At 37.4% G+C, this 21,374-nt stretch overlaps 1 protein-coding gene across 2 annotated transcripts in view; it reads right to left on the reverse strand.

The window, feature by feature from the left end:
- Positions 1-21,374, reverse strand: part of CCDC66 (coiled-coil domain containing 66) — a 70,551-nt gene that overhangs the window by 9,743 nt on the left and 39,434 nt on the right. For both annotated transcript variants that reach the window (XM_080819356.1, XM_080819357.1), the window contains 2 exons: positions 18,337-18,481; positions 17,144-17,230 (listed from right to left, as the gene is read on the reverse strand). In XM_080819356.1, coding sequence (XP_080675482.1) covers positions 17,144-17,230; positions 18,337-18,481 — 232 coding nt within the window. The remainder of the gene's footprint in view (positions 1-17,143; positions 17,231-18,336; positions 18,482-21,374) is intronic.

Below are 21,374 nucleotides of genomic sequence, written 5' to 3' on the forward strand. Positions count from 1 at the left end.
GGTCAGAAGACAGTGGCTCAATATATTCAAAGTGTGAAAAAAAAACTTCCATCCAATGTGGCAGAATTATTCAGAATTAAAGGAGAGTAAAGTTTTCTAAACAAGCAAAAAATAAAAGAGTTAATCACCACTAAACTGGCCTTAATGACTGAGTCACCCAGGCCACCCCACCACTAAACTGACTGTAAAAGGAATGTGAAATTTCTTCAAGTTGAAAACAAAGGGTGCTAATCAACAAGAAAACTTATGAAAATAAAAATCTCATCAGTAAACATTAATACAAAATAAAAGTAGTGGGTTAATCACTTTGAAAGCTACTCTGAAGGTTAAAACAGAAAAGTAGTAAAAATAACCATAACTGGAATAATTAGTTACAGGATATGAAAGATAAAGATACAAAAGATAAAAAGATGTGAGACAGAGCATTAGAGTGCTCTCAAACTTAAAATTGTTACCAACTTTAAAAAGACTTATAAATTAAGTTTTATGTAAGACTAAATGTAACCACAAAGTAAAAACCTATAGTAGACACACAAAAGAGAGATTCACAAAAGATCAAAAAAAGAATCTAATACTATTAAAGTCATCAAAACAAAGAGAAGAAAGGAACTAGAATAAAATGAACAAAATGGCAATAAGCACACACCTATCAATAATTTCTTTAAGTTTAAATGTACTAAATTTTCCAAATCAAAAGACGGAGTGGCTGAATGGGAAACAAAATTGGGCTGCCTGTAAGAGACTCGTTTCAGAAGGAAACACACACACAATGAAAATAAACGGATGGGAAAAGGTGTTCTATGCAAATGGAAAAGGAAGTGAAGGTAGCTACACTTCTATCAAACAAAATAGACTTTAAAACAAAGACTGCAATAACTATGAGACAAAGAAGGGCAATTCATAATGATAAAGGGGTCAATCCAACAAGAGAATGTAACATCTGTAAATATTTATGCACTCAACACAGGAGAACCTAAATATATAAGGGAAATATTAACACACCTAAAGAGAGAAACTGACAGGAGTACAATAATAGTAGGAGACTTTAACAACCCATTTATATCAATGCATAGATCATCAAGAGAGAAAGTAAAAAAACATCAGACCTTAAACATTAGACCAGATAAACTTTACAGGCAGATTCAGAAAAATTTAAAAGCAACAGAATACACACTCTTCTCAAGTACACAAGGAACATTTTCCAAGATAGATTATGGTATGCCACAAAGTCTGTTTTAATAATAATATTCATGAAAATTCAAATTACATCATGCATTTTTTTCAACCACAATGATACAAAACTAGAAATTAATGATTACCTGAGGAAAACTGGAAAACTCACAATTATGTGGAGATTAAATAACGTGCCACTTAATCAACAGGTCAAAAAAAAAGTCAAAAGAAAGAAATGTCGGGGCACCTGGGTGTGTCAGTGGGTTAAAGCCTCTGCCTTCGGCTCAGGTCATGCATCTTGGGATTGAGCCCCACATCGGGCTCTTTGCACTGCAGGGAGCCTGCTTCCTCCTCTCTCTCTGCCTGCCTCTCTGCCTACTTGTAATCTCTGTCAAATGGATAAATAAAATATCTTAAAAAAAAAAGAAAGAAAGAAAGAAATTTCTTGGGGCACCTGGGTGGCTCAGTGGGTTAAAGCCTCTGCCTTTGACTCAGGTCATGATCCCAGGGTGCTGGGATCGAGCCCTGCATCAGGCGCTCTGCTCGGCGGGGAGCCTGCTTCCCCCTATCTCTCTGCCTGCCTCTCTGCCTACTTGTGATCTCTGTCTGTGAAATAAATAAATAAAATCTTTAAAAAAAGAAAAGAAAAGAAATAAATGTCTTGAGGCAATTTAAACTAGAAATACAACACATGGGGTGCAAAACTTACATGATGCAGCAAAAACAGTTCTAAGAGGGAAGGGAAAACTGAGTGATAAATGCCTACATCAAGAAACAAGAAAAGTCTCAAATAAACATAACTTTAAATCTCAAGGAAATAGAAAAACAACCAACCAAACTCAGGACAAGGAAGGAAATAACGAAGATCAGAATGGAAATAAATGAAATACAGATATACAATGACAACACATGGTATCAATGAAACTAAGAGCTGTTTTTTTGAAAAGATAAACAAAACTGACCAACTTTAGCTAGAATCTTCAAGAAAAATAAGATGACTCAAAATCAGGATAAGAGACATGACAAAGATACCAAAGAGATGCAAAGGATCATAAAATACTATGAACAACTGCAAATGAACAATTCGACAACCTAGAACAAATGGATAAATTCCTAGAAACATACAACCACAAAGAAAAATCCAAACACACTTATTACTAGTAAGGAGAATTAATAATTTAAAAAACCTCCCTACAAATAGAAGACCAGGCCCAGATGGATTCAATGATGAATTCTACCCTACATTCAAAGAATTAATACAAATCCTTCTCAAATTCTTCCCAAAAACACAAGAGCAAGGAACACTTCCAAACTTATTTTATGAGGCCAGCATCACCCTGATACCAAAATCAGAGAAGACTGCTACAAGAAAAGAAAGTTACAGGCCAATACCCATGATAAATATAGATGCAAGAATTCCTCAACAGGGACGCCTGGGTGGCTCAGTCGGTTAAGTGGCTGCCTTCAGCTCAGGTCATGATCCCAAGGTCCTGGGATCAAGCCCCACATCGGGCTCCTTGCTCGGCAGGGAGCCTGCTTCTCCTTCTCCCTCTGCCTGCCTGCTGCTCCCCCTGCTTGTGCGTGCTCTCTCTCTCTCTCTCTGTGTCAAATAAAAATATTTATAAAGATTTATAAAAATATTTATAAATATTATAAAAATATTTTAAATAAAATTTAAAATATATTTTAAATAAAAATAAATAAAAATATTTTTTAAAGAAATTTCCTCAACAGAATATTAGCAAATAGAATTCAACAATACATTAAAAGGATCATATACCATGATCGAGTAGGATTTATTACAGAGATGTAAGGATGTTGCAACATCTTCTAATAAATTGAGATACAACAGAGTAACAAAATGAAATCTACAGATTATATGATCATCTCAACAGAGGCAGAAAAGGCATTTGACAAAGTTCAAACCCATTTATGATAAAAATCCTCATATACAAGGTATAAAGGGACTATACCTCAAAATAAGACTATATATGCATGCCAAGCAAGTAGCTAACATCATACTCAGCAGTGAAAAGGTGAAAGCTTTTATCTAAGATCAAGAACGAGTCAAGGATGTCTATTCTCCACACTTTTACTCAACATAGCACTGGAAATCCTAGCCATAGAAATTAGGCAAGAAAAGGAAAAGGCATCCAAGCTGGAAAGGAAGAAGTAAAACTGTCACTATTTACAGATGACATCATTTATATACAGAAAACTAAAAACTCCACCAAAATCTGTCAGAAAAAACCATTTCCATAAAGGTGCAGGATATAAAAATCAATATACACGAATCTGTTCTGTTTCTATACACTAATACTGTTAGAGAAATTAAGGAAAAATCCCACTTGCAATTGTATCAAAAATATAATACTAGGAATAAATTTAACCTTGGAAGTAAAAAACCTGTACACTGAAAACTGTAAGATACTACTAAAAGAAACTGAAGAATACACAAATAAATGCAAAAACATGCCATGCTGACTGAAAGAATTACTATTCCTAAAATGTCTATATTGTCCAAAGTAATCTGCAGACTCATCGCAATTCCTAACAAAATTCCAATGGCATTTTCCAACAGGGATAGAACAATCCCAAAATTTCTATGGCAACACAAAAGACCCTAAATAACGAAAGCAACCCTGAGAAAGAACAAAGCTAGAGCATCACAGTACCTGATTTCAAACTACATTACAAATCTATAGTAATCAAAACAGTACAGTACTCACATAAAAACAGAGACACAGATCAAAAAGAAAAGAACAAGGTGCCCAGAAATAAACCCACACTTATATGAAGAGTTAATTACAACAAAGAAGTCCAAAATACACAATAGGGAAAGGACAGTCTTTTTAGAAAATAGTGCTGGGAAAACTGGACTGTCAAATGCAAAATAATGACACTTGACAACTATCTTACACTATACACATAAATGAACCCAAAATAGATAAAATCTTCAATATAGGACCTGAAACATAAAACCCCTAGAAATGAAAACATAGGCAGTAATAAACTCCTTGACATTGATGTTGGCAATCGTTTTTAGAAACTGAGTCCAAAAGCAAAGGCAACAAAAGTAAAAGTAAACAACTAAGACTGTATCAAACTAAAAACATTTCTTCACACCAAAGGGCAAAGGAAACCAACAAAATGAAAAGGCAACCTACTAAATGGGAGAAAATATTTGCAAATAATATATCTGATAAGAGGTTAATATCTAAAATATATAAATAAATCATACAAAAGAACAAGAACCATATGATACTCTCAACATATACTGAAAAATCATTTGACAAAGTACAACATCCTTTTTTGATCAAAACTCTTCACGGTGTAGGAATACAGGGCACATACCTCAGTATCATCAAAATCCCACAGTGAATATCATTCTCAATGGGGAAAAACTGAGAGCTTTTCCCCTAAAGTCAGGAACATGGCAGGACTGTCCACTATCACCACCGCTATTCAACAGAGTACCAGAAGTCCTAGCTTTGGCAATCACACACCAGAAAGAAATAAAAGGTATCCGGTATCCAAATCGGCAAAAAAGAAGTCAAACTCTCAATCTTTGCAGAAGACATGATACTTTATGTGGATAACCCAAAAGACCACCAAAATCTGTCAGAAAAAACAAATTCCATAAAGGTGCAGGATAAAAAACTCAATACACATGAATCTGTTGTGTTTCTATACACTAATACTGTAAGAGAAATTAAGAAAAAAATCTCACTTGCAATTGCATCAAAAATAAAATACCCGAAACTGCTAGAACTCATACGGGAATTCAGTAGAATATCAGGATATAAAATAAATGCAGAGATATCAGTTGCATTTCTATATACCAACAACAAGATAGAAGAAAGAGAAATTAAGAAGTCGATCCCATCTACAATTGCACCCAAAACCATAAGATACCTACGAATAAACCTAACCAAAGAGGCAAAGAATCTGTACTCAAAAACCTATATAGACTACTCATGAAAGAAACTGAAGAAGACACAAAGAAATGGAAAAACGTTCCATGCTCATGGATTGGAAGAAGAAACATTGTGAAAATGTCTATGCTACCTAGAACAATCTACACTTTTAATGCAATCCCTATCAAAATACCACCAACTTTCTCAAAGAAATGGAACAAATAATCCTAAAATTTGTATAGAAACCAGAAGAGATCCCGAATAGCCAGAGGAATGTTGAAAAAGAAAACCAAAGTTGGTGGCATCACAATTCCAGAATTCAAGCTCTATTACAAAGCTGAGATCATCAAGACAATATGGTACTGGCACAAAAACAGACACATAGATCAATGGAACAGAACAGAGAACCCAGAAATGGACCCGCAACTCTATGATCAACTAGTCACTGACAAAGTGGGAAATAATGTCCAATGGAAAAATTAGTCTCTTCAACAAATGGTGCTGGGAGAATTGGACAGCCACATGCAGAAGAATGAAACTGGACCATTTCCTTACGCCACACACAAAAAACAGACTCAAAATGGATGAAAGACCTCAATGTGAGACAGGAATCCTTCAAAAATCCTTGAGGAGAAGACAGGCAGCCACCTCTTCCACCTCAGCCACAGCAACTTCTTCCTAGAAACACCGCCAGAGGCGAGGCAAGGCAAGCAAGGGCAAAAATGAACTACTGGGACTTCATCAAGATCAAAATCATTTGCACAACAAAGGAAACAGTTAACAAAACCAAAAGACAACCAACAGAATGGGAGAAGATATTTGCAAATAACATGTCTGAAAAAGGGTTAGTATCCAAAGTGTATAAAGAACTTACCAAACTCAACACCCAAAGAACAAACAATACAATCAAGAAATAGGCAGAAGACCTTACACCACACACGAAAATAGACTCAAAATGGATGAAGGACCGCAATGTGAGACAGGAATCCATCAAAATCCTTGAGGAGAACACAGGCAGCAACCTCTTTGACCTCAACCGCAGCAACTTCTTCCTAGGAACATCGCCAAAGGCAACAGAAGCAAGGGCAAAAATGAACTATTGGGATTTCATCAAGATCAAAAGCTTTTGCACAGCAAAGGAAACAGTTAACAAAACCAAAAGACAACCGACAGAATGGGAGAAGATATTTGCAAACGACATATCAGATAAAGGGCTAGTATCCAAAATCTATAAAGAGGTTAGCAAACTCAACACTCAAAGAACAAATAATCCAATCAAGAAATGGGCAGAGGACATGAACAGACATTTCTGCAAAGAAGACATCCAGATGGCCAACAGACACATGAAAAAATGTTCCACATCACTCAGCATCAGGGAAATACAAATCAAAACCACAATGAGATACCACCTCACACCAGTCAGAATGGCTAAAATTAACAAGTCAAGAAATGACAGATGCTGGCGAGGATGCGGGGAGAGGGGAACCCTCCTACACTGTTGGTGGGAATGCAAACTGGTGCAACTACTCTGGAAAACAGTGTGGAGGTTCCTCAAAAACTGAAAATAGAGCTACCATATGACCCAGCAATTGCACTACTGGGTATATATCCTAGATACAAACATGGTGCTCCAAAGGGGCACGTGCACCCAAATGTTTAAAGCAGCAATGTCTACAATAGCCAAACTATGGAAAGAACCTAGATGTCCATCAACAGATGAATGGATAAAGAAGATGTGGTATATATATACAATGGAACACTATGCAGCCATCAAAAAAATGAAATCTTGCCATTTGGGACGACGAGGATGGAACTAGAGGGTATTATGTTTAGCGAAATAAGTCAATCGGAGAAAGACAACTATCATATGATCTCCCTGATATGAGGAAGTGGAGATGCAATGTGGGGGGTTTGGGGGGTAGGAAAAGAAAAAATGAAAGAAGATAGGATCGGGAGGGAAATAAACCATAAAAGACTCAATCTCAAAAAACAGACTGAGGGTTGCTGGGGGGAGGGGGGACAGGAGAGGGTGGTGGGGATATGGACATTGGGGAGGGTGTGTGCTATGATGAGTGCTGTGAAATGTGTAAACTGGCGATTCACAGACCTGTACCCCTGGGGCTAAAAATACATTATATGTTTATTTTAAAATTAAAATAATTAATTAATTAAAAAAAAAAAGAAATGGACAGAAGACATGAACAGACGTTTCAGCAAAGAAGACATCCAAATGGCCAACAGACACATGAAAAAGTGCTGCACATCACTTGGGATCAGGGAGATACAAATCAAAACCACAGTGAGATACCACTTCACACCAGTCAGAATGGCTAAAATTAACCAGTCAGGAAATGACAGGTGTTGGCAAGGATGGGGAGAAAGGGAACCATCCCATGCTGTTGGTGGGAATGCAAGTTGGGGCAGCCACTCTGGAAAACAGTATGGAGGTTCCTCAAACAGTTGAAAATAGAGCTAACCTACAACCCAGCATTTGCACTACTGGGTATTTACCCTAAAGATACAAATGTAGTGATCCGAAGGGGCACACACACCCAAATGTTTATAGCAGAATGCAATGTCCACAAAAGCAGAACTATGGAAAGAGCCTGGATGTCCATCAACAGATGAATGGATGAAGAAGATGTGGTGTGTACGGAATGGGAGAAGATATTTGCAAATGACAGTACAGATAAAAGGTAAAAATAGGTAAAAAGATTTAAAAAAAAGGTAAAAAGATAAAAGCTGAGACGCTGAGGCTGATCTATAAAGAACTCCTCAAACTCAACACACACAAAACAGATAATCATGTTAAAAAATGGGCAGAAGACATGAACAGACACTTCTCCAAAGAAGACATACAAATGGCTATCAGACACATGAAAATATGTTCATTATCACTAGCCATAAGGGAAATTCAAATCAAAACCACATTGAGATACCACCTTACACCAGTTAGAATGGTCAAAATTGACAAGACAGTAAACAACGTGTGTTGGAGAGGATATGGAGAAAGGGAACCCTTTTACACTGTTGGTGGGGATGCAAGTTGGTGCAGCCACTTTGGAAAACAGTGTGGAGATTCCTTAAGAAATTAAAAATAGAGCTTCCCTATGACCCTGCAATTGCACTACGGGGTATTTACCCCATAGATACAATGTGGTGAAAAGAAGGGCCACCTGTACCCCAATGTTCATAGAAGCAATGGCCACAGTCGCCAAACTGTGGAAAGAACCAAGATGCCCTTCAACAGATGAATGGATAAGGAAGATGTGGTCCATATATACTATGGAGTATTATGCCTCCATCAGAAAGGATGAATACCCAACTTTTGTAGCAACATGGACAGGACTGGAAGAGATTATGCCGAGTGAAATAAGTCAAGCAGAGAGAGTCAAGTATCATATGGTTTCACTTATTTGTGGAGCATAACAAATAACATGGAGGACAAGGGGAGATGGAGAGAAGGGAGTTGAGGGAAACTGGAAGGGGAGGTGAACCTGAGAGACTATGGACTCTGAAAAACCACCTGAGGGTTTTGAAGGGCCTGGGGGGGGGGAGGTTGGGGGAACCAGGTGATGGGTATTAGGGAGGGCACGGACTGCATGGAGCACTGGGTGTGGTGCAAAAACAATGAATACTGTTATGCTGAAAAGAAATAAAAAATTTATAAAAAATAAAAATAAATAAAAGATAAAAGAAGATGTGATGTGGATACACACACACACACACACACACACACACACACACACACGAATACTATGCAGCCATCAAAAAACCCCCAAAATCCTGCCATTTGCAACAACATGGGTGGAACTAGAGGCAGTTATGTTAAGCGAAATAAGTCAGTCAGAGAAAGACAATTATCATATGATCTCTCTTATATGAGGAATTTGAGAGGCAGGGTGGGGGTTCATGGGGGGAAGGGAGGGAAGAATGAAACAAGATGGGACCAGGGAGGGAGCCAAACCATAAAGAGACTCTTCATCTCAGGAAACAAGCTAAGGGTTGCTGGAGTAGGGTGGGGGGAGGGATACGGTGGCTGGGTTATGGACATTAGGGAGGGTATGTGCTATGGTGAGTGCTGTAAACTGTGTAAGACTGATGATTCACAGACCTGTACCCATGAAACAAGTAATATATGTTAATTCAAAAAAAAGAAATTATACAATGCAATAAGAAAAGCAAAGATACAATCTGATTTTAAAAATGGGCAGAAGATTTGAACAATTTTCAAAGGAAAACCTACAGATGGCTAACAGCTATATAAAAAGATGCTCAACATCACTAATTATCAGGGAAATGAAAAATCAAAACCACTGTGAGATATGGCTTCACACCATTCAGAATGTTGAGTATCAAAAAGAGAAGAAATGACAAGAGTCGGCAAGGAGGTGGAGAAAAGGGAACCCTCATGCATTGTTGGTAGGACTTATAAATTGGTTAATTTCCACTACGGAAAATATAAAGATTCCTCAAAAAGTTAAAAAGAAGAACTACCACATGATCCAGCAATTCCACCTCAGGATATTTATCCAAAAGAAACAAAACCACTAACTCAAAAAGATGTATGTACTCCTGTGTTCACTGGAGCATTATTTGTAATAGTGGAGACATGGAAGCAACCTAAGTGTCAGATAAATATAAAGAAAATGCAGTGTTTACATACACAAAGGAATATTATCCAGCCATAAAAAGAAATGAAATCTTGCCATCTGTGACCAAATGGATGGACCCTGAGGGCATTATCCTAAGTAAAAAAAGAGAAAGACGAATACCATAATGATCTAACTTATATGGGGAATTTATTTTTTTTTTACTTACAGGTGGAATCTTAAAAAAAAATATACACACACACAAAAAAACCACAGAAGCTCACAGATATATTGCTGCCAAAGGCAGCAGTGGGAGGGGAAAGAAGGACAAAATGGGTGAAGAGTCAAAAGCTACAAATTCCAGTTATAAGTCATGGGGATATAATGTACAACACAGTGACTCTAGTTAATAATAATTCCATATTTAAGAGAGTAAATCTTCTCATCACAAGAAAAAATTTTCTAACTGATGGTGATATTAACTAGACTTACTGTGACCATTCTGCAACATACACAAATATAGAATCATTACGCTCTACACCTGAAACTAATGTTGTATGTCAATTATCCCTGGATTTTTAAAAAGTGAAAAGTTAAAGGGATTTTCTGGAAGCTATTAAAAAAAAATTCCCAGAAAGATATGTAAAGGATTGAAAGGATTCACAGTAAGCATGGAGACCTATAATAATAAGGCCCAACATGGATCTTACCTTATTACATTTTAAAAAATTAAAATGAACACATGAGGAGGCCTGGGTGGCTCAGTCAGTTAATTGTCTGCCTTTGGCTCAGGTCATGATCCCAGGGTTCTGGGATTGAGCCCTGCATCTGGCTCCCTGCTCAATGGGGAGCCTGCTTCTCCCTCTCCTGCTTTCCCTTTCCCTTCCTTGTGCACTTGCTTGCTCTCTATTTCTCTCTCTCTCAAATAAATAAAATCTTTAAAAAAATAAATGAATAAAATGAACACATAAAAAATGTTCATCATTGGTCACCAGGAAAATGTAAATCAAAACCACAAACATACCACTTCATAACCATGAGAATAATATGTGTAGGTTAACATGCAGAGAAATTACATACACTACTGATGGAAATGTAAAATCATACAATTTGGAAAAGTTTTACAATTCATCAAATTCTAAACACACAGTTATATATAACTCAGCAATGCTATTCTTCTCTCCCAAGAGATCTGAAAATATACATCTAGGTAAGTTCTGCATAAGTGTTCATAGCATATCTTTAATAGCCAAAAAGTAGAAGTAACCCAAACATCCACCAACTGCTTAAGGAATAAACAAAACGTGGTATATGCACAAAATGGAATATTATTCAGTGATGAAGGATGATGATGTATTGCTACATGCTACAACATGATGAACCTTAAAACGTTACGCTAAATGAAAGAATCCAGGCACAAAATACCACATATGGTATGATTCCAATTATATGAAATGTCTAGAATAGGCAAATCTAGAGTAACAGAAAGTAGATTGCTGGTTACCTTTAACTGGAGACAAGGGAGAAAAGGAGAATGACTGCTGGTGAACACAGGGGTTCTTTCTGGGGTGATAAAAATGTTCTTAAATTCATTGTGGGGATGGTTGCACAACTCTAAACTCTAATTGTACTCTTTAAAAAAAATACTGCATCAGGGGCGCCTGGGTGGCTCAGTGGGTTAAAGCCTCTGCCTTCGGCTCAGGTCATGATCCCAGAGTCCTGGGATCGAGCCCCGTGTCGGGCTCTCTGCTCGGCGGGGAGCCTGCTTCCCCCTCTCTCTCTCTACCTGACTTTCTACCTACTTGTGATCTCTGTCAAATAAATAAATAAATAAATCTTTTAAAAAAAAAATACTGCATCAGAAGATTTATATGAACACATTATAGATGAAAACTTCTATAATCTAGGGACGGAAACAGTTATCCAAACCTGGGAAGCACAGAGAACTTCCATCAAACTCAACAAAAGCCGGCCAACCCCAAGACATATCGCAGCAAAATCTGCAAAATACAGTGATAAGGAAAGAATCCTGAAAGCAGCAAGGGAAAAGAAATCCCTAGTGTACAAGGAAAGACAAATCAGGTTAGTAGTAAATCTTACCAAAGAAACCCAGCAGGCCAGAAGAGAGTGGGATGATATATTTCAAGGTGCTGAATGGGAAAAATACACAGTGAAGAATATTTTATCCATCAAGGATTTGGAATAGAAGGAAATAAAGAGGTTCCCAGACAAACAAAACTAGGAGTTTATGATGACTAAACTACCACCCTGCAAAAAATATTAAAGGGGACCCTTTAAAGTTCAAGAAAGACCAAAAGCAACAAAGTCTAGAAAGAAACAGAAAATCTCCAGAAACAGTGACTTTACAGGCAATACAATGGCACTACCTTCTTATCTATAATAATTCCTGAATGTAAATGGACTAAATGCCCCAATCAAAAGATGTAAGGTATCAGAATGGATTTTAAAAAAAGGTCCACCTATATACTGCTTACAAGAGACTCATTTTTAGACCTAAAGACACCTGCAGATTCAAAGTGAGGTGATGAAAACCAATTTATCATGCTAACAGAAGTCAACAGAGTAGGCATGTTTAATATCAAACTAGATTTTAAGCCAAAAAAAATGAGATGAAGGGCACTATCTCATAAACAAGGGGTCTATCCAACAAGAAGATCTAACAATTGCAAATATTTATGCCCCCAACTTGGCAGCACCCAATATGTAAGTCGATTGATAACAAACATAAAGATACTCATTAGTAACAATAGGAAACTTTAATACCCCACTTAACAGCAACAGATCATCTAAGCCCAAAATCAAAAGAAAACAATGGCTTTGAATGACACAGTGGCCCAGAGGGACTTAACAGACATATTCAGAACACTTCATCCTAAAGTAGCAGCAGAATACACATTCTTTCTAAGTGCACATGGAATATTCTCCAAAATAGATCACATACTGGATTACCAATCAGGCCCTCAACAAATACAAAGAGAATGAGATCATACCATGCATATTTTCAGACCACAATGCTATGAATCCTGAAGTCAACCACAAGAAAAAATATGGAAAGATCACAAATACATAGAGATTAAAGAACATCCTACTAAAGAATGAAGAGGGGGCACCTGGGTGGCTCAGTGGGTTGAGCCTCTGCCTTTGGCTCAGGTCATGATCTCAGGGACCTGGGATCAGGCCCCACATCGGGCTCTCTACTCAGCAGGGAGCCTGCTTCCCCTCTCTCTCTGCCTACCTATGATCTCTATCAAATAAATAAATATTTTTTTTTAAAAAAAGAAGAAGAATGAAGAGGTTAACCAGGAAATTAAAGAAGAATTTTTTTAAGGTTTTATTTATTTATTTGAAAGATAGAGATCACAAGTAGGCAGAGAGCATGGGGTGGGGGGAAACAGGCTCCCCGCTGATCAGAGAGCCCGATGCGGGACTCCATCCCAGGACCCTGGGATCATGACCGGAGATGAAGACAGCGGCCCAACCCACTGAGCCACCCAGGCGCCCTAAAGAAGAAATTTTTAAAAATCCACGGAAGCAAATGAAAACACGATAGTCCAAGCAAATGAAAACACGATAGTCCAAAACCTCAGGGATGCAGCAAAGGTGGTCCTGAAAAGAAAGTATACTGCAACACAAGCCTACCTCAAGAAGCAAGAAAAATCTCAAATATACAACCTAACCTTACACCTAAAGGAAGCTAGAAAAGGATCAGGAAATAAAGCCTAAAGCCAGCAGAAGGAAGGAAATAAAAAGATTAGAGCAGAAATAAAAAAACTAGTGGGACAGATCAATGAAACTAAAATCTTTTTCTCTGAAAGAAAAAAACTGATAAACCCCTAGCCAGACTTAATCAAAACAGAAAAAGACCAAAATAAATAAAATCACCAATGAAAGAAGAGAGATCACAACCAACACCACAGAAATACAATTATTAGAGATTATTAGGAAAAATCATATGCCAACAAAACAAGCATCTGGAAGAAATGGATAAATTCTTAGAAATCTACAAACTGCCAAAACTGAAACAGGAAGAAAAAAATTTAAACAGACCCATAACCAGCAAAGAAACTGAATCAGTAATCAAAAATCTCTCAAATACAAAAGTCCAGGGCCAGATGGCTTCCCAGAAGAATTCTACTAGACAAAAAAAAAAAAAGTTAATACACATTCTTCTCAAATAGTTCCAAAAAAAGAGAAATAAATGGAAGGAAAACTTCTAAATTCATTCTATGAGGCCAGCATTACCTTGATTCCAAAACCAGACACAGACCCCACCAAAAAGGAGAATTATACCTAATATATAATTGATGAACATGGGTGTGAAAATTCTCAAAATATTAGCAAATCAAATCCAACAGTACATTAAAAGTACATTAAAACATTCTTCTGCATGTGGCTGTCCAGTTTTCTCAGCACCATTTGTTGAAGAGACTGTTTTTTCCATTGGATATTCTTTCCTGCTTTGTCAAAGATTAGTCAACCATGGAGTCGAGGGTCCATTTCAATAATTGAGGGTACATTTTAATAATTTCAATAATTAAAAGAATTATTTACCACAATCCAGTGGCACTTATTCCTTGGCTGCAGGGAAGGTTCAATATTCACAAATCAATCAGCGTAATATACCACATGACTAAGAGGAAGGACAAGAACCATATGATCCTCTCAACTGATGCAGAAAAAGCATTTGACAAAGTACAGCATTCTTTCTTGATTAAAACTGTTCACAGAGGGAACATACCTCAATATCATAAAAACCATATACAAAAAGCCCACAGCAAGTATCATTCTCAATGGAGAAAAACAGAGCTCTCCTCCTAAGGTCAGAAACATGGCAGGGATGTCCACTGTCACCACTGTTCAACACAGTACTAGAAGTCCTAGCCTCAGCAATCATGCAACAAGAAGAAATAAAAGGCATCTCAATTGGCAAAAAAGTCAAACTCTCACTCTTGGCAGATGACATAATACTCTACAAAGAAAACACAAAAGATTCCACCTCAAAATCACTAAAACTCATATAGGAATTCAGCAAAGTGGCAGGATATAAAATCAATGCAGAGAAATCAGCTGCATTTCTATATGCTAACAATGAGGCAGAAGAAAGAAATTAGGGAGTCAATCCCATATACAAATGCACCAAAAACTGTAAGATACCTAGGAATTAACCTAACCAAAGAGGCAAAGGATTTGTACTCACAAAACTACAAAACACTCATAAAAGAAACTGAGAAAGACAAAGATATGGAAAAACATTCCCTGCTTATAGACCTTCAGGAACAAATATTGTTAAAATGTCTATGCTACCTAGAGCAATCTACACATTCAATGCAATCTCTATTAAAATACCATCAAGTTTTTTCAGAGCTGGAACAAATAATCCTAAAATTTATATGGAACCAGAAAAGACCCCAAATAGCCAAAGGAATGTTGAAAAAGAAAACCAAAGCTGGTGGCATCACAATTCTGGACTCCAAGCTCTACTGCAAAGCTGTAATCATCAAGACAGTATGGTACTGGCACAAAAACAGACATATAGATCAATGGAACAGAACAGAGAACCCAGAAACAGACCCTCAACTCCATGGTCGACTAATCTTTGACAAAGCAGGAAAGAATATCCAATGGAAAAAACAGTCTCTTTAATAAATGGTGCTGGGAAAACTGGACAGCAACACGCAGAAGAATGAAACTGAACCACTTTCATATACCATTCACAAAAATAAATTCAAAATGGATGAAAGACCTAAATGTGAGACAAGAATCCATCAAAATCCTTGAGAACATAGGCAGCAACCTCTTTGACCTCAGCCATAGCAAATTCTTATTAAACATGTCTCTAGGGGCAAGGGAAACAAAAGCAAATCAAAAGTGAACTACTGGGACTTCATTAAGATAAAAAGCTTCAACACAGTGAAGAAAACAATCAACAAAACTAAAAGAAAACCTACAGAATGGGAGAAGATATTTGTAAATGACGTGTCTGAAAAAGGGTTAGTATCCAAAATCTATAAATAACTTATCAAACTCAACACCCAAAAAATGAGTAATCCAGTTAAGAAATGGGCAAGAAGGGGTGCCTCGGTAGCTCAGTCACTTAAGCAGCTGCCTTTGGCTTAAGTCACGTTCCCAGAGTCCTGGGATCGAGCCCTGCATTGGACTCCCTGCTCAGCGGGGAGCCTGCTTCTCCCTTTCCCTCTCCCTGCCACTCCCCCTGCTTGTGCTCTCTCTGTGAAATAAATTTAAAAATTCTAAAAAGAAAAGAAAAAAAGGGGGGGGGGCAGAAGACACAGACATTTTTCCAAAGACACATAGTTGCCTAATAGGCACATGAAAAGATGCTCAACTTCACTCATCAGGAAAATACAAATCAAAACCATAATGAGATACCACCTCACACCTATCAAACTGACTAAAATTTAATAGCACAGAAAACAACAGATGTTGGCGAATATATGGAGAAAAGGGAATCCTCTTACACTGTTGATGAGAATGCAAACTGATGCAGCCACTCTGGAAAACTGTATGGGGATCCCTCAAAAAGTTAAAAATAGAACTACCCTATGACCCAGCAATTGTACCACTAGGCATTTACCTAAAGGACACAAAAATACTGATTCACAAAAATACCATTCATTCATGGTGCATGATGGCACATGCACCATGATGTTTATAGCAGCATTATCAACAACACCCAAAATATAGAAAGAGCCCAAATATCCATTGACTAATGAATGGATGAAGAAGATGGTATGTAACTTGGCCATCAAAAAGAATGAAAGCTTGCCATTTGCAATGACATGGACAGAACTAGAAGATACTGGGGCACCTGGGTGGCTCAGTCGATTAAGCATCTGCTTTTAGCTCAGGTCATGATCTCAGGTCCTGGAATTGAGCCCAACATTGGGCTCCCTGCTCAGCAGGGAGCCTGCTTCTCCCTTTCCCTCCGCTTCTCCCTTCTGCTTCTACTTTCTCTCTCACTCTCCCTCTCGCTCATATAAATGAGGGGGAAAAAAGAGAACTGAGTGATTATAGAGGGAGGTGAGTGGGGAAATGGGCTAACTGGGTGATGGCTATTTAGGAGGGCACTTGTGATGTGCACTGGGTATTATATGTAAGTGATGAATCACTAAATTCTACATCTGAAACAATTTTACCATATATGTTAACTAGAATTTAAATAAAAACTTGAAGAAAAACAAAACCAAAACACTGCACTGTATCCTATAAGAGGTTAACTGTATGCTATGTGGATTAAACCTCAATGAAGCTGTTTACAGAGAAATTAAAAATCAAGAGATCCCTTTATTTTCTAATCCTTACTGAAAACTGGTGAATTCCTTTCATTTTTAAACAGAGCTCAATTCTAAATTGAGCTTAATTCTGACTGTGACATTAATTTTAAGTAAATTTTAAACCAAATCACAACTTTTAAACAAATACCTGTTTGCACAGCAGTATCCTTTTTGGGAGAGGTTGTAGAATTGATACATGTATTCTTTTTACCACTGACATCATCCAAGCCATGTCCTAAATTTGAAATGTTGTTAGTCACTTTATCAAATAGCAAGAGAAATATATTATCCAACATAATGACAGTTCAGGAAGATTAAAAGAAAGTATGTGTAGCAGCAACTAAATATGCACAATATTTTCAGTGTAATCAATGTGAACACTACAATAAAAATATAAAAGGGCTATCTTAAATTTTCTTACAAAAAGTGACCTGCATTTTTATCCCTCATTGAACATGAGGATCCCTTCAGAGATTTCTCTAAAAACACTGGGTAAAAAAAAGTATACATTTTACCTATTATAAATAAAACATAAGAAAATTTATGTAAAATGTAGGAAACAAAGGTAGAAGAAAAATTATTAAATTTCCTTACTACTTACGGCTCACTGACAAGTCCCTGAAATAAGTCGTCAGTGACATTCCTCTAGGAACTCAACTGCCTGGATGTTCACACTTTGCTAAGGGCAGAAAGTAATCTTAGCCCAACCCCCACGATCTTGTACGTCTACTGTAACATAAAAAAAATTCCTCTGGAAACTGCCTTTATCTCTACCCCTCTCCCCAATACATGTTGGCAATCATCCCCCAATCATATGACCCACTGATATACATCTGAAGGGTCTCATGACTAAGTTTTTATTAGACAGTAATAAATGACGTTTTCCCAACAACAGCTAGCCCCCCCAAGGTCCTGGAAACTGTGCTTCCAAATTCCTTACATACTTACACTATCCCTAACCCCTCACAACTTGAAAGTATACGATGGGCCACTCCTCACGACCCTAGCACAACTCTTTCTGCCCACGGGTCCTGTCCCCATGCTTTAATAAAACCACCTTTCTGCACCAAAAACATCTCGAGAATTCTTGGTTGTTGTCTTCAAACCCTAACATCCTTCCTGTATCAAAGAAGATTATTGGAAAGTGTAACATTATTTAGTTCTTCTCTTAAACCAATTTCCCAAACAAAATAAGCATTTTTATAAAGTTACATCAGTTCAAGATCTGAAATTCCTAAAACAATATTTAGTCAATAGGTGTGTTAAAGGTACCAAAAATAGGCAGTTATTTAAAATCCTCTTCAAAAGATATTTTAAGTAAAATTCTAGTGAACTGCTTACCGCCCAGATTTTTAATCAATCCAGAAGTGTCATGTCCCTTTTGAGCCAATTCTCGGATTCTCTGTTCTTGTTTCAGCCTCTGTGCTAGCTCCTGTGCTCTCTGCATTGTCTGAAATAGCTCATTTGTTTTGAGAGTCATGATTTCCTGTTAATATTGAAGGGCACAGAATTATTAAATGCAATTATCAGACACCTACAGACTTGACTATTCTGAGTAGATTAGCTCCTACTATGTGCCAGGCACTATTCAAGATACTGGGAAAAAGTCAACAGGGCAAAGCTTCTCCCTTTTGGAACTTACATTTTAGTATCATATTCTACAGCTGTATTAGACCACAAATGTAAGAATTCTTTTACCCACTGAAGTTTATTATAATAAAGTTTTCAAAGCTTCTAAAACCAGTGATTAAGTCCATCAAAATTCCATTAAGACTAAAAAGATTATTAAGAGGATTTATGGCCATTTCTTGCAATTCAAACAAATGACCCTTTGACTTTATTCACATATATAGTTTTTTCATAGGAGTAGTTGGCTTAACCTATTCAACATAATGAAAATAGAACCCAGATCATCCGCTTCATCAGTGTGGAGTTAAGGCTGAAAATGGGAAAAATCAAGAAAATGCAGGCTCTGGGCTGCATCTCCGAGGGCGAGGGGAAATGCTCTATGCTCTACTATAAAACTCACAAATCCTTGGCAATCACATGTCATTGTAGGATTTGCTCATGTCAGGTCAGCTCAAACATGACACTTCACACAATCATCCCTATGCCACATATACCACTTAATAGAGATGTTCTCGTAGCTAACCAGTTATCTACTCTTTTTTAAAAAATGATCTTATTTAGGGACACCTGGGTGGCTCAGTTGGTTAAGCGGCTGCCTTCAGCTTAGGTCATGATTCCACCGTCCTGGGATTGAGTCCTACATCTGGCTCCCTGCTTGGTGGGGAGCCTGCTTCTCCCTCTGCCCTTCCCCCTACTTGTGCTCTCCCTTGTGCGCGCGCTTGCGCGCACTCTCTCTCTCTGACAAATGGATAAATAAAATCATAAAAAATAAAAAAAATTTGGGCGCCTGGGTGGCTCAGTGGGTTAAAGCCTTTGCCTTCGGCTCAGGTCATGATCCCAGGGTCCTGGGATCGAGCCCCGCATCGGGCTCTCTGCTCAGCAGGGAGCCTGCTTCCCCCTCTCTCTCTGCCTGCCTCTCTGCCTACTTGTGATCTCTGTCTTTCAAATAAATAAATAAAATCTTTCAAATAAATAAATAAATTTTAAAATTTAAAAAAAAAAAGATCTTTTTTAATCACACAGGAAAACTTTAACACAGCAATGAAATGTATCATCAATCCAGCCAATCACTGCAAATATATGCTCCTGTTCACTAATGGATACAGACAGAAAGGCCAATCATTTCTCTTAACACATCTAGGATATTTATTAATAATTACTGCTTAGGGGTGCATGGGTGGCTCAGAGGGTTAAGCCTCTGCCTTCGGCTCAGGTCATGTTCTCAGGGTCCTGGGATTGAGTCCCGCACTGGGCTCTCTGCTCGGCAGGAAGCCTGCTTCCCCTCTCTCTGCTTGCCTCTCTGCCTACTTGTGATCTGTCAAATAAATAAATAAAATCTTAAAAAATAATAATAATAATTATTGCTTAGAAAACATTCCAAAATGAAGCACATGGATAATTTTTTTTGTGCTGTACTGGCCTTTCTTAGCAGAGAAAAAAACCCAAGCAATATGGCATTTGTGAACTGATCACTTGAAATAATTAAACCTTCTCTAGCTTCTCCTTTACATTCATAACCTTTATAATGCAACACTTCAGTGTTTCTGCATACACCTTCAAAATTCCAAAACAGATGCAAACGTTCAACTTCTGATTATTCTTCCTTTAAAAATACACCCATTTTTACTCTATCCATTTTTACTCTATAATGTTATTTATAATATAAATACTACCATGTTCACAGTTTGGAAGAATTAGTACTTTAAACGTCCACTCTATTAAAGCAATCTACAGATTGAATGTAATCCCTATCAAAATACCAACAGAATTTTCAACAGAGCTAGAACAAATAATCTTAAAATCTGTATGGAACCACAAAGGACCCCAAATAGCCAAAGCAATTCTGAGGAAGCAGAACAAAGCTGAAGGTATCACAATCTTAGATTTCAAACCATATATGCTACAAAGCCAGTACTCAAAATAGTATAGCAATGGCACAAAACAGATCAAAAGAAGATGAAAGGGAGCCCAGGAATAAAACCATGCTTATACGGTCAACTAATCTATGACAAAGAAGGCAAGAATATCCAATGGGAAAAAGACAGTCTCTTCAATAAAATATGCTGGGAAAACTGGACAGTTACATGCATAAGAATGAAACTGGACCACTTTCTTCCACCATACACAAAAATAAACTCAAATGGATATAAACTGTGAAACCTAAGACCATAAAACTCCTTAAAGGAAACAGAGGCAGTAACCTCTTGGACATCGGTATTACCATGGGCCTGCGCTGTACATTTATACTGGAATTTTAATTTCCATTTTCTAGATCTGTCTCCTCAGGCAAAGGAAATAAAAGCAAAAATAAACTGTTGGGATTACATCAAAATAAAAAGCTTCTGCACAACAAAAGAAACCATCCACAAAACAACAAATTACTGAATGGGAGAAGATATCTGCAAACAACACATGTGAAAAGGAGTTAATATCCAAAATATACAAATAACTTGTACAACTCAACACCAAAACACCAAATAATGATTTTTTTTTTTTTTTAAGAGAGACAGCATGACCACATGAATGGGGAGATGGGCTGACAAAGTGGGGGTGGGGGGAGATAAGCAGGCTCCACACTAGGCTTGATCTCACAACCCAATGAGCATGACCTGAGCTGCAATCAAGACTCAGACACTTAGCCGACTGCCCCCAAAATAATTTAATTTTTAAAAAAGGTCAGAGGACCCAAACAAACGTTTTTGCAAAGCATACAGATGGCTAACAGACACAGGAAAAGATCTTCAACATCA

This window comes from Martes martes, assembly GCF_963455335.1.
Source record: "Martes martes genome assembly, chromosome: 1".
NCBI lineage: Eukaryota > Metazoa > Chordata > Mammalia > Carnivora > Mustelidae > Martes > Martes martes.